Source organism: Cervus canadensis, chromosome 4, assembly GCF_019320065.1.
Source record: "Cervus canadensis isolate Bull #8, Minnesota chromosome 4, ASM1932006v1, whole genome shotgun sequence".
Classification (NCBI taxonomy): domain Eukaryota; kingdom Metazoa; phylum Chordata; class Mammalia; order Artiodactyla; family Cervidae; genus Cervus; species Cervus canadensis.
This window is the reverse complement of record NC_057389.1, coordinates 67,789,042-67,801,727: the sequence shown is the minus strand read 5'-3', so window position 1 is coordinate 67,801,727 and position 12,686 is coordinate 67,789,042. Positions and strand designations below refer to the sequence as shown.

Sequence of the window (12,686 nt, the reverse complement as noted above, 5' to 3'; positions counted from 1 at the left end):
GTATATATACAGATATATACATACATACATAGAAGATATTTATATATAATACATGCATATACAAATAAATTAAATCTCTGGAATAAAATACAGGAGCTACTAACAGTGTTTGCCCCAGAAGAAAGAATTAGAAGAATCAGATTGCTGAAATCTAGGGTAGAAAAAAAAAGTCTTTATGGTATATGATGTTGTGTCTCTTGAATTTTGCTCTTTGTGAGACAATACATACTTAAAATAAATACATAAATATAATGCTGAACTGATAACCAATAGCATTATTAATGGGAATTTATAAAGTGAGAACCAAGATACCTGTTGGTACTTAATTAGTGTTTTTTTGAGCAAAGAGTCAAAAAATTTTGAAAGGGTTAAACAATGGCTAACAGACCAAAGTTAAAAGTGATAATGCCTCATCTATTATCAAAATGTAAAAAATCTAGTATCAGTGAAGGAATAGAAAAACTGACCAACAAAAAAGAATAAGTCCAGAATCATCCTATGTGTGTGAAAATTTACATTCTGATTTAAATAATACCATTTAAATTCTGTGAGAAAAGAAGGGCTATTCAATAAATGATGTAGAACAATTGCTCATCTCTTTTGAAAATCAATTAGGTCTCTAATCATACCACACACAAAAATAAATCCTGGAAGCTTAAAGAACTGAAATAATAAATAACAGTATTAAAAGAAATATGGAAGAATGTGTTTATGACCTAGGACAAAGACTAGATGCATTTAAATATGACATAAAGAATGAAGTATACATATATATACTACCTGTTTTATATAGTAAGTATGTAATAATAAATAAAATATCACTTAATATGTGGAATCTAAAAAATGAACTTATTTACCAAACAGAAACAGACTCACAGACTTAGAAAACAAACTGATAGTTCCCAAAGGAGAAAAGTGAAGGAGAGAGATAAAGTAGGAGATTGGGACTGACATATACATACTACTGTAAGTAAAATAGATAATCAACAAGGGCCTACTGTTTAGCACAGGGAGCTCTACTCAATACTCTGTAATAATATATTGGAAAAGAATCTGAAAAAGAAAGTTACATGAAAAAAAAGAATAGATACATGTATATGTGTAATTAAATCACTTTGCTAGACACCTGAAACTAACAAGCCTCAGAAATCAACTATACTCCAATATAAAATAAAAATTTTTAATGATATGATATATTATAAAATACATATTAGACAACAATTCATAAATTTTTCTATTCAAAATGTTTAAAGAATAACACAATACAATAAGATAAAGGATAAACAAAATAAGCAGTAATTCTCAGGGGAAAAAATCCAAATAAACATTAAATAAAAACAGCTTTACAGCATTCTTCTTCCTTGATGCCCTGCAATAAACTCTTTACTTCACCAAAACAAAAGCAAAAATAAGCAAAAAAGACTGCTTTATTTCACTAGTAACTAGAGAAAATCAAGCTAAAACAAAGATACAACTCTTTAACCAAATTGGAATAAGGTTTGGGAATATTAAGTATGGGGAGGCAAGAATTTAAAAACAAGTATACATAAAGTCCTGAAGGGCACAGAGTATAATAAAGGATACTTCTGGAGAGAAGGGCAGAATTGGGTGAGGATAGTGGTCAAAGAGGAACTCTAACTTAACCTACAATGACTGACTTTTTGACAAGAATGTATTTATGTGTTTCTGGATTTAAGTGAAGACTGTCATCAGCAGATAACTAACATATGTGGTAGATCTTTGCTCTTTCAGCTTGCTTTGTAACATAACTTTTAAGACACATTCAACAAATTAAACATTAGGAAATTTTTTGAAATAATTTCTATTTTAGCAATATTGGCCAAATACAATTCTCAATGTCAACTTGGGGGGTATTGTGGGGGATCTCTTTGTTGTCAAAGCTAACCAGCTGTACACACCACACTTGTAGCACATAGGATCAAATTGATAATCCCATTCCAGGCAAAGATTGTAAGCCTTGTAGAGCAATAGGATGCAAATGTGAAAGAAAGAGGGTGAGGGATTAGAGAGCTGAAGGATGAGGAGAAGCATTAACAATGGACCAGGAGAGGAAGGGAGAGATGAAAGGAATAATGAGAAAATGTCATGGAAAAGGAGACAAGATTAACAGCCACAAAAAAATAGAAAAATAAATAAATAAAGAGAGAACGTGTTGCAATATAAAAAACTATTCTTCCCCAGATGAGACAGAGAAAGTAGACAACATAGACATGGTGAGTGAAGGGAACACAGATGCAGAGAGAGAAGGGTCAGGGGAAGACAATGGCACAGATGGGAGAAGAAACAGGAAAAGGAGTCCCTGAGTGCAGAGGGCAGCCAGGCAGAGGCACAGAGCTCTCCTGTTACCAACACATCAATGAGCTCTCTGAGTTCTGGGACTCTGGGAGCTGGGAGAGCCCAGTGTCTCTGGCTCTGCCCACCCTTCTGGGAAGAGCTGTGGAGCAGACTGGATTGTCTTCAAACTCTTCTGGCCTTCCTCAGAGGCAGTTGCTTACGGTCTGGAGAGAAGCAGTACAATGGCCTGACCCTCCCCAGCTTCCTTTCCAAACCCCACTGGAACAGCCTGTGCTCATGTTCAAGAGCCTGGCTTCTTCCAGGTGAGCAGAGACCCACAGACCCTGTAAGGCCAAACTCAACAGATCCCGACATGCCAGACCTGCCTCTTGAGTCCCAGACTTCATCTCCATCTTGATATGTCCAAGTCCACTCAGGTTCCTACTGGACAGAGTCTGTGCTTGAATTCATACCATCCCATCTGCCTGGAATGCCTTCCCTGATTATTCATTCATTCAGATGATACTTACTGAACACCTATAACATGTCAGGTTCTGTTCTAGGTGCTGAGAATAGACTAGATTAGCAGATGCACTCCTCTCCTGGGATCTGACACTCCTGTTGATCTTTCCTCCCAACCCCTCAAATTCTGACTCTTCCATCAAGTCCCTCCTCCTCAGTGGTCTCTCCTCTTATATCAGTTGGTGTCTAGAATTAATAAGTTGCTGATTAATCTTGTAGTGCCTTATTGACCAACAGAACATTAAAGTTCACTTAAATAGGAATTTATAAACCCTGAAATTATACACAAAATTTGGTACTTGTGTGCACAATCACAGACAGAAAGTTTGCAGTTCTATTATATTCTCTTAAAAAGTGAAAAGAAACTGCATTTTATTTCTAAGTTGACATTGTTTATCTGGTGGTGCTGTTTACACTTTCAAGAATGGATTTCCCCAAACTTAAGTTTACTGAACACAAAGACTGTTAGTGTGGTCTCTGTGTGCACCAAAAGTGTTAGTTACCTATTCACACCCAAGAGCATGTGGCACTAAGGGGATGTGGCAGTCCAGCAATTCCCATGGGTGCAATCTCTCTGCCCTTAAGAGTACCAGGGAGGAAGTTCTCCACTATTTTGTGGAATCAAGAGAGGCCTCCGGGTGCCCAGGAGGGGAAGTTGAATCCTGAAGGATAATTGGAATATCCAAACTTCGCAGAAGTCAATTAAATACTTCAGAGATAGGGAAAAGACAGAGCTTGAGGCAGAGAAGAGAAACTAAATATTGATGGGGGCGGCCTTTGACTGAGCAGCGGATCCACATAGGGAGGCAGTGGAGGGAGTCTACCCATGAATGTTCGGATTTAGGAGTTGGAATGGAACCTTATATATCACCAGGTCATGGTTAAGAGATAGAATTTGGCCAATTATTAGCATTGGGCAAGTGCTCACTGAATCTTTCATCTCATCAATAAAATGATGACAAGTGTAATCATCTTCCACAGTGGTTATGAAGATTAAATGAGTTCACATGTTTAAAAGGTCACACAGAAAAGGCTCAGCAAATGGTGGGTATCCTTGGCTGCTGAGAAAAGAAGCAGGTCAATGCCTAGTCACTGAATGGCAGACAGACAAGACGACGGGGGAGAAAAGTAACTACTAGTAGTTAACTATGATGGTCCAAGCAGGAGATGATTGTGGGCTGTGTGGGGCATGTTCCTTAACCATTTTGACCCCCCAGTTTTATCATCTTTAAAGGATAAAATGAGGGTAAAATAGGATAGTGTATGTAAAGCCTCTACTCTAGTGTCTGGTATACAGTAAGTGCCCTACACACAGTGGCAATTATTATGATGTCTACAACCTCTGTCTCTTATTATGCTCTGGACAAAGGTGGTAGCAGAAGGACAGTAAAAGAATAATTTTTTTAAAAAATTAATTGCACTGGAAATCAAAATATACAAGTTGAAAGAAAATTTGAACTGTTTACTCTGACTTACCAAATGTATCAATTGATTTTCAGTAAATGTCTTTTAGTGAGTTGATTGGGAAAACTGATCTTTGCTAATAAAGGAAACCCCACTATAATGTAATCTAACACTTTGCTATTGATTGAGGTACAAATTTTTCCAGAGAAAGCCTTCCCAGGTGGCAACATATAAGATTTTACTTGGGCAACACAGGAGATATTTTAGGACAGAAAGGGTTTCCTGCACGACTCAGATCAGACTTGCCAGAACCCAAGTCTGTATATGACACTTCTGCAGAGGTACACCTGGGAATTTTGTCAGAGAGCAGAAAGAGGGGAAGTCAAACCTATAGGGTAACTTTCTCAAAGAGAAATAAACTACAGGGTTGGAAAAGAAGGGAGCAAGCACATCAAAACATATTTCTCCAAATGAGTGTAGAGCTATGACATTCAACTAGATGGGGTATTGGAGAGGACTTCCAAAAGAAAATATATATATACAGGGTGTTGGGGAACAGCAAGCAGAAGTTTGTTTTCTAGGGTTGGAAACATAGGCACATATGTAAGTAGAGGATTTTATCCTGTCTTTCAAAATCTAACAATGAGATATCATCACAGATAGATAACTCTCCCAGTACCCTGAGTCAGCCAATATCAGGCAGTCTAGACTTTGTTGCATCCTCTCTGGACTTGAAAAGACAAATCATGCCCACTCTTCCTGAAACTTGTGATAAGACCCTGATGAGGTAATCTTCTCTTTCTGGGTCTCAGTCTCCCAAGCTTTAAACTGAAAACCTCAAGCAAACAACCCTCAGGTCTTCTCTAGTTCTACTCAAGGAATAAAGGATTAAGAGAGGAAAACTTTTTTTTCAGAAGTAAAATCTAACCACATGAGTTTTCTACCTTAAGAGAAATTGTAAACAGGAGAAAGGCAGGAAGTGGTAGTGGGGTAAAAAACATTTGATAGCAGAGAGGTGAAATACAAGAAACAGCAAGGAAGAGCCTTACCTGAATCCAGGTAATCAATAACATCAGGAAAGCCTGAAGAGTCAAGAGGCAGATCCCACTGGTGAACAGATTCTACAACCCAGGGAGGATTGATCAGATCGGTCAGTGGGATCTCTCTCATTGCAAGAAAGATCTTGCAACCTTCTTAAAGGAAATGGGCCAGAAATGGAATCAGGAGGGACTTAGGAAATGTAAAGAAAAGAAATTTCCAGGAGAAATAAAGTCTTGTGTGGTCAGAACACCTCAAGAATATCCTCCTGTCTTATGAAAATAGCAGTTTCTGTGGTGCTATGGGTACTTCCCAAGCTGAGGGAGAAAATACTAAATGCCTTTCACCATGGTTCTGAAGAAATGCACTTAAGACTGGTTAAAAACGGAACAAAATGAGTCTGAAAGAGTCTAGAAATCTAGGAAAACCTGAAAGCGAAAGTTCCATGCTAAAACCTGGCAAAATCTTTAAGGGTTAAGAAAGAGTCTTTCAGGAACAAAAATTAGAGCACATAGAGACCAGACATTCCTCATCCCAAAAGAAAGCAGTGTGGGAGTGAGTCAGACCAGAAGAAAAGGGGCTTCTAATTGGTAGAAAATATAGAGCCTCTCACCTGTGGAAGAAACCCCTTGCTGGGCTAGGTCAAGCATCTATCTAAGAGACTTTATTCCTTGCCAACCCTCACTGCCATCCATTGTTCTCCATTCTGCTGTGACTGAGGAAAAGTTACTTCTGCTTTCAGGAATCCTTAGAGAACCATCTTCCACAACATATTTGTTCCCAGTCCCTTGTAATTAAATCTCTTGGGGAAGGAAGTCTCCTTCAAAGTTATCTGATCACCTGATCTCACCACAAGACAAAATATCTCCTGGGGATATGTGGAGAAGAAAACTGGGGAGAGATTCTATGGGACAATCTGGGGGAAACTGGCTCTCCTTCCATTCCAAAATGGAATGGGAAACATTGGCTTTTGTTCTGAATTGTGGTCCACTTTGTGCATGTCCAGTAAAGAATGTGTGTAGATGAAGCTACCAGGACATCTTCCAGAGTCTTCCAGACTGTTGCCCCTCTGATTCCTTCTGCCTCCTCCCATTATCTAGGTTAAATGAAGAGTGTGCACTGTGTGCTCAGTCATGTCTGATTATTTGTGACAACATGGGCTGTAGTCCACCAGGTTCCTCTGTCCGTGAAATTTTTCAGGCAAGAATACTAGACTGGGTTGCCATTTCCTACTTCAGGAGAGCTTCTCGACCCAGAGATCCAATCTATCTCTCCTGCATCTCCTGCATTGGCAGGCAGATTCTTTACCACTGCACCACCAGGGAGACCCAGGATAAATGAAGAGATGCCCACCCAAAATCACACTGACCCTTCTAACCTCTGAGTTCAATTTTGCTGCAATTCAAAGTCCTCAAGAGATGAAAGAGTCAACAAATAATCTGTTGTGATAAAGTGGTAATCTGTCCCTGGACTGACCTCCTCCTGCCCATTTTTCTGTCATCTCTAACCCAGTTGAGCTTTTGTTATACTAAAAAATTTACAAAAAGTAAAGGTAGCAAAGCACAGACACTTTACCTTGAAGTCAGGCGGAGCTGTGTGTCCATGTTGTTTAAACTTCTTTTAGGCAAGGGACCCATGTGAACCCCAGTGTCCTCATTTGTATAATGGAAATAATAATTTTAACTATAAAATATTTGTTCTGAGAATTAAACTGAATAGACAAACTAAAGTCCCCTCCCTGTTATAGAGATGCAATTACTATTGTAACATCCCTCCATTCCCTCTAAAGCCCCAAAATAGAGACAAAATACAGACTTTACAAAAATTGTTTATAAATCTCATTAAACAAATAAAGCCTATAGCAAGCAGCAGAAACAATACTGAGGAGGAAGAAGAATCTAATTTCCAGAGTTACCACATTATAATATTCAAAATATCCAATTTTCAGTGAAAAATCACAAACTATAAAGACAAGAAATGCAAAGAAGCTATCCTTGAGAAAGCACAGACATTAAACCTACCAGACAAAGACTTTAAGTCAACTGACTTAAATATTCTCCAAGTGCTGAAGGAAACTATGGGGGAAAAGCTACAGAAACTAGGGGAAAAATCCATGAATAAATAGAGAATATCAATAAGAGATATAAATTATAAAATGAAACAAACATTCTGAACCTGAAAAGTACATAACTGAAATGAAAAACTCACTAGAGTCATCAATATCACACTTTAAAAAGCAAAATAAAAATGAGAGCCCTTGATTAGGGTCAATTCAGATTAGCAAGTCTAAGAAGTAGAAAGAAAAAAGAAAGAAGAATAATTAAAAGAATCTAAGAGGTCACAGGAAGTGGAGGCCCCACCCCCTAACGTCAGGGGCCGGAAGGGAGCGTTGCTGGGGCACGGGTGTGAGCGAAGGCGACCGTGAGGAGAGGAGAGCGTGTCTCCGCTGAGCACTTTGGATTTGGCTCCTTAAATCCCAACATGGAAGAAACTTACATCGATACTCTGGACCCTGAAAAGCTGTTACAATGCCCCTATGATAAAAACCACCAGATCAGGGCCTGCAGGTTTCCTTATCACCTTATCAAGTGCAGAAAGAATCATCCTGATGTCGCAAACAAACTGGCGACTTGTCCCTTCAATGCTCGCCATCAGGTTCCTCGGGCTGAAATCAGTCATCATATCTCGAGCTGTGATGACAAAAGCTGTATTGAGCAGGATGTAGTCAACCAAACCAGGAACCTTGGACAGGAGACTCTGGCTGAGAGCACGTGGCAGTGCCCTCCCTGCGATGAAGACTGGGATAAAGATCTGTGGGAAGAGACCAGCACCCCCTTTGTCTGGGGCACAGCCAGCTACTGTGGCAACAATAGCCCTGCAAGCAACATAGTTATGGAACATAAGAGTAACCTGGCTTCAGGCATGCGCGTTCCCAAGTCTCTGCCATATGTTCTGCCATGGAAAAACAATGGAAATGCACAGTAACTGAATATTTCATCAAATGCCAAACCCTGGAAGACTCTTCTTCCTGCTGTAGTGGGTTCTTCATTTTTTTTTCTCCTAATCTAATTATAGAAAGATAAACTGTCTGTGACTTTCAAAAAAAAAAAAAAGAATCTAAGAGACTATAGGATGTCATCAAGCAAAGCAACACAAACATTTCTTTCTTTTCAAGAAAGAGAGGAAAGAAAGACACTGTAAGAATATTTTTTAAAGAATATCGAAACGGTTCAAGTTTGATAAAAAGACTTGAATCAACACATTTAAGTTCAATGAATTTCAAAAAACACAAACATGAGATATCTTTACAGTGACATATTATAATTAAATTATTGGATGGTAAGAACAAAGAGAATCCTTTTTTAATATATTTTTTTATTGAAGGATAGCTGCTTTACAGTATTCTGTTATTTTCTGTCAAACCTCAACATGAATCGGCTATAGGTATACACATATCCCCTCCCTTTTGAACCTCTCTTCCATCTCCTACCGCATCCCACCCCTCTAGATTGGTACAGAGCCTCTGTTTGAGTTTCCTTGGCTATCTGTTTTACATATGGTAATGTAAGTTTCCATGTTACTCTTTCCCTACATCTCACCCTCTCCTCTCCTCTCCCCATGTCCATAAGTCTATTTTCTATCTGTTTCTCCATTGCTGCCCTGTACATAAATTCTTCAGCACCATTTTTTCTAGATAGCATATATATGTGTTCAAATACGATATTTATCTTTCTCTTTCTGAGTCACTTCACTCTGTATAATAGGTTCTAGGTTCATTCACCTCATCAGAACTGACTCAAATGTGTTCCTTTTCATAGCTGAGTAATATTCCATTGCCTTTCTTAGGGACTGGAATGAAAACTGACCTTTTCTAGTCCTGTGGCCACTGCTGAGTTTTCCAAATTTGCTGGCATATTGAGTGCAGCACTTTAACAGCATCATCTCTCAGGATTTGAAATAGCCCAACTGGAATTCCATCACCTCCACTAGCTTTGTTCGCAGTGATGCTTCCTAAGGCCCACTTGACTTTGTATTCCAGTCTGGGTTAAGTTTTTTCAACTTAATTCATTTTTTTTATAAAACTGGTTCATAGTGTCATTGGTCTTTTCTGTATCTATATTGTTTATTTCTGCTTTGATTGTCATCTTTTCTTCTCTAGTGTATTTTGGCTCCTTTGTTCTTTTTCCTTCCTTGAGTTGTATAGTGTGATTGTTCATTTGAGATTTTTTTCTGGTTTCTTTTAATGTTGGTGTTTATTGCTATGAACTTTCCTCTTAGAATTTATTTTGTTGCATCCCGTGAATTTCAGTGTATTGAATGTCCCCTTTTAATTTTTGTCTCAAGGTATTTTTAATGCTTCTTTTGATTTGTTCTTTGATCCATTGGTTGTTCAGTAGCATTTCTGTTCTAATCTTCACTTTCCAAAACAGATATAGTTTTACTTTTGCAGAACTTTAAGTACAGAAATAATCACAGTTGCCAAAGCAAATTTGGCACCTGAATAGTGCTTTTAAAAATGTTTTCATACATATATCCCTTTTGATGTCTTCTTCTTGCCTTCATTCTATAAGGTTTATTAAGTAACTACTACCTATGAGGCACAGAACCAGGTACTGGAAATAAATAATTTATTAGCAGTTAGGGATATATTTGTATTTTTTTTATTTAAGTATAATTGATTTACAATGTTTTGCTAATCTCCACTATACAGCAAAGTGACTCAGTTTTACATATATATATATATTCTTTTTAAAATGTTCTTTTCCATTATGGTTTATCCCAGGAGATTGGATATAGTTCCCTGTGCTACACAGTAGGACTTTGCTGCTTACTTATTCTAAATGTAGTAGTTTTCATCTACTAACCCCAAACTCCCATTCCACACCTCTCCCTCCCCCACATCCCTTAGACTAGGAGCCATCCAATAAAGAATCATAGAGACTCAATTTCTCCCATCTAGAAAGTTTTTATTTAAAATATTTATATTTATTAGGTGAAATCATCAACTAAATAATATAGATGATACATAAATGAAAAAAGACTGTGCCCAGGACATAGCAAGCACTCAATAAAACACAACTATAACCAAGAAGAATTAAAAATAGAGTGAATTTCCTTCAAAGACTTCATAAATGATCAATAATGATAATAATAACAATGCCTTGCTTCCTCATGGTGCTTTAGATTTACATACAGTTATCCCAACAAAATCCCTGTGAGGCTGGGCAGTGTCATGATTCCCATTTATTGATGAGAAAGCAGTCACTCACAAACTGAGAATGACTTGCCAACATTATGCAAACAGGAGGTGGCAGCACCAGGCTCCAGATGCCCTGGTGTTCAGCGCCAGTTGCCAACCCTGCAGTGATCCAGCCCCTTCTTCAAGGCGCCCATCACCTCCCGATTTCTCAAGCTATAAATGAGAGGATTGAGCATAGGCGTAAGGACTGTGTAGAAGAGAGAGACCACCTTGTCATGGCTTGGGGCCCGGTAGCGCCTAGGCCTAAGGTAGATGAACATGGCTGCCCCATAGAAGAGGGACACAGCAGTAAGGTGGGAAGAACAGGTGGCCAGAGCCTTTTTACGAGCATAAGCAGAATGCATATGGAGCACAGCTCCCAAAATTCGGGCATAGGAAGCCACAATGATGGAGAAGGGCAGGAGCAGCATGAAGACACAGCAAGCAAAAAGCAGGGAATCAAAAATGGATGTGTCTACACAGGCCAGTTTCAGTAAAGCTGGAACCTCACAGAAGAAATGATCCACATTCCTTGAGCCACAGTAGGGTAAGCTTACGGCTCCCACCATCTGAATCATTCCATCTATTATCCCAAAAGTCCATGAACTCCCAGCAATTTGGAGACAGACCTTCTGGCTCATAAGGATGGGATAGTGAAGTGGGTGGCTAATGGCCACATAGCGGTCATAAGCCATGAGTCCCAGCAAGAGCCCTTCAGATCCCACAAGAGAGACAAAAAATCCAATTTGTATGGCACAACCCACAAAGGAGATGAACTTCCTGCCAGAGAAGAAGTTGAATGCCATCTTGGGCACAATGTCACAGACCAACATCAGGTCCATGAGGGAGAGCTGGCTGAGAAAGAAGTACATGGGTGTATGAAGTCGAGGATCCATGTAGATGAGGCAGATGAGGAGGACATTCCCGCAGAGGGCCACTGTGAAGACCACCATAACCACAGAGAATAGGGCAAAATCAGCCTGGCTATGAGAAAAGATGCCCAAGAGGATGAAGCCATCTATGGATGATTGATTCAACCGTATCCCCATGGTTCAGTTGTTCACAGTCACCTGAAAACATGGACAGAGAAATTCTGAGATTGGGAGACATGTCTTTACTTATCTCTGAATTCTTCTTCTTCAGTCATCTGTATCTTTTGTAATTCATTAGAGCACAACAGTACATGCTTAAGGATATATAAGAGGACAGGAGCTTTCCAGGTGGCCCCAGTGGTAAAGAACTTGCCTGACAATGCCAGAGATGTAAGAGACATGGGTTTGATCTCTGAATTGGGCAGATCCCCTAGAGAAGGGCATGGTAACCCACTCCAGTATTCTTGCCTGGAGAATCCCATGGACAGAGGAGCCTGGCCAGCTGGGCCATAGGGTTGCAGAGTTGGACATGACAGAAGCGACTTAGCACAGCACATTCTTTCATTTTTCCCAAAACATAGATGAGAGGATATTTGCTATCTCATAAAATTGAACCATTTATCTACAGTTGTATGTATCCATACCAAGAAGAATAGAATCTGAGTTAGTTTATCTGTCACAGGACTATTGGACAATCCTCTTTCAATAGGCAAAATACTGACTTTCCCATATGGCACTGACTGTTTTTAGCTGGACTAAATTTACTCAGTATACTATCTCTAGCAGAACTTGGACCATTTCATCCCAAGAGATAATTCATATATGTGACAATAAAGGAAAGTAATGGATACTTGAGGTGTTCTTTATTTTGCTGAGCTCAAATACCTTAGGACCATTTTTAATTCCTCTATGTCTTTTACATCCAAACTATCAGACAAATCTCTTGTCTATACTATTCAGAATATCTCAGAATCCAGGTAATGCTTATCTCCTCTACAGCTGCCTTGGTCCAAGCCACTATTCTCTCTTAGATGGACTCTTACAGGCTTCTAGTCAGTCTCCAGGCTCCTATCATTAAAACCCTAGAATCTGTTCTCATAACAGTTCAAATGAGTCTGCTTAAAATGTAAGTCATATAATGTAATTCTCTTGCTGAAAGTATCTCAATGACTTCTCAAATTAAATATGAGCCACCAGGGAAGCTCCAAATTACCCCAGACAAGGCCCAAATACTTACAGAGGCACACAAGGCCCTACATGATACACACACAAACACACACACTCATATCTCTGACCTCATTTCCTACAATGTCCCC

General features: G+C 39.0%; 2 protein-coding genes across 2 annotated transcripts; one reads left to right on the top strand and one right to left on the bottom strand.

The window, feature by feature from the left end:
- The first annotated feature begins 7,636 nt into the window (after positions 1–7,636).
- Positions 7,637–8,356, top strand: LOC122440006 (gametocyte-specific factor 1). The gene has a single exon (XM_043465700.1). It carries the CDS (start codon positions 7,741–7,743, stop codon positions 8,242–8,244), a length of 504 nt encoding a protein of 167 aa, XP_043321635.1. The 5' UTR covers positions 7,637–7,740; the 3' UTR covers positions 8,245–8,356.
- A 2,243-nt stretch (positions 8,357–10,599) lies between these two features.
- On the bottom strand, positions 10,600–11,547 carry LOC122440000 (olfactory receptor 56). The gene has a single exon (XM_043465694.1). It carries the CDS (start codon positions 11,545–11,547, stop codon positions 10,600–10,602), a length of 948 nt encoding a protein of 315 aa, XP_043321629.1.
- Positions 11,548–12,686: the final 1,139 nt, after the last annotated feature.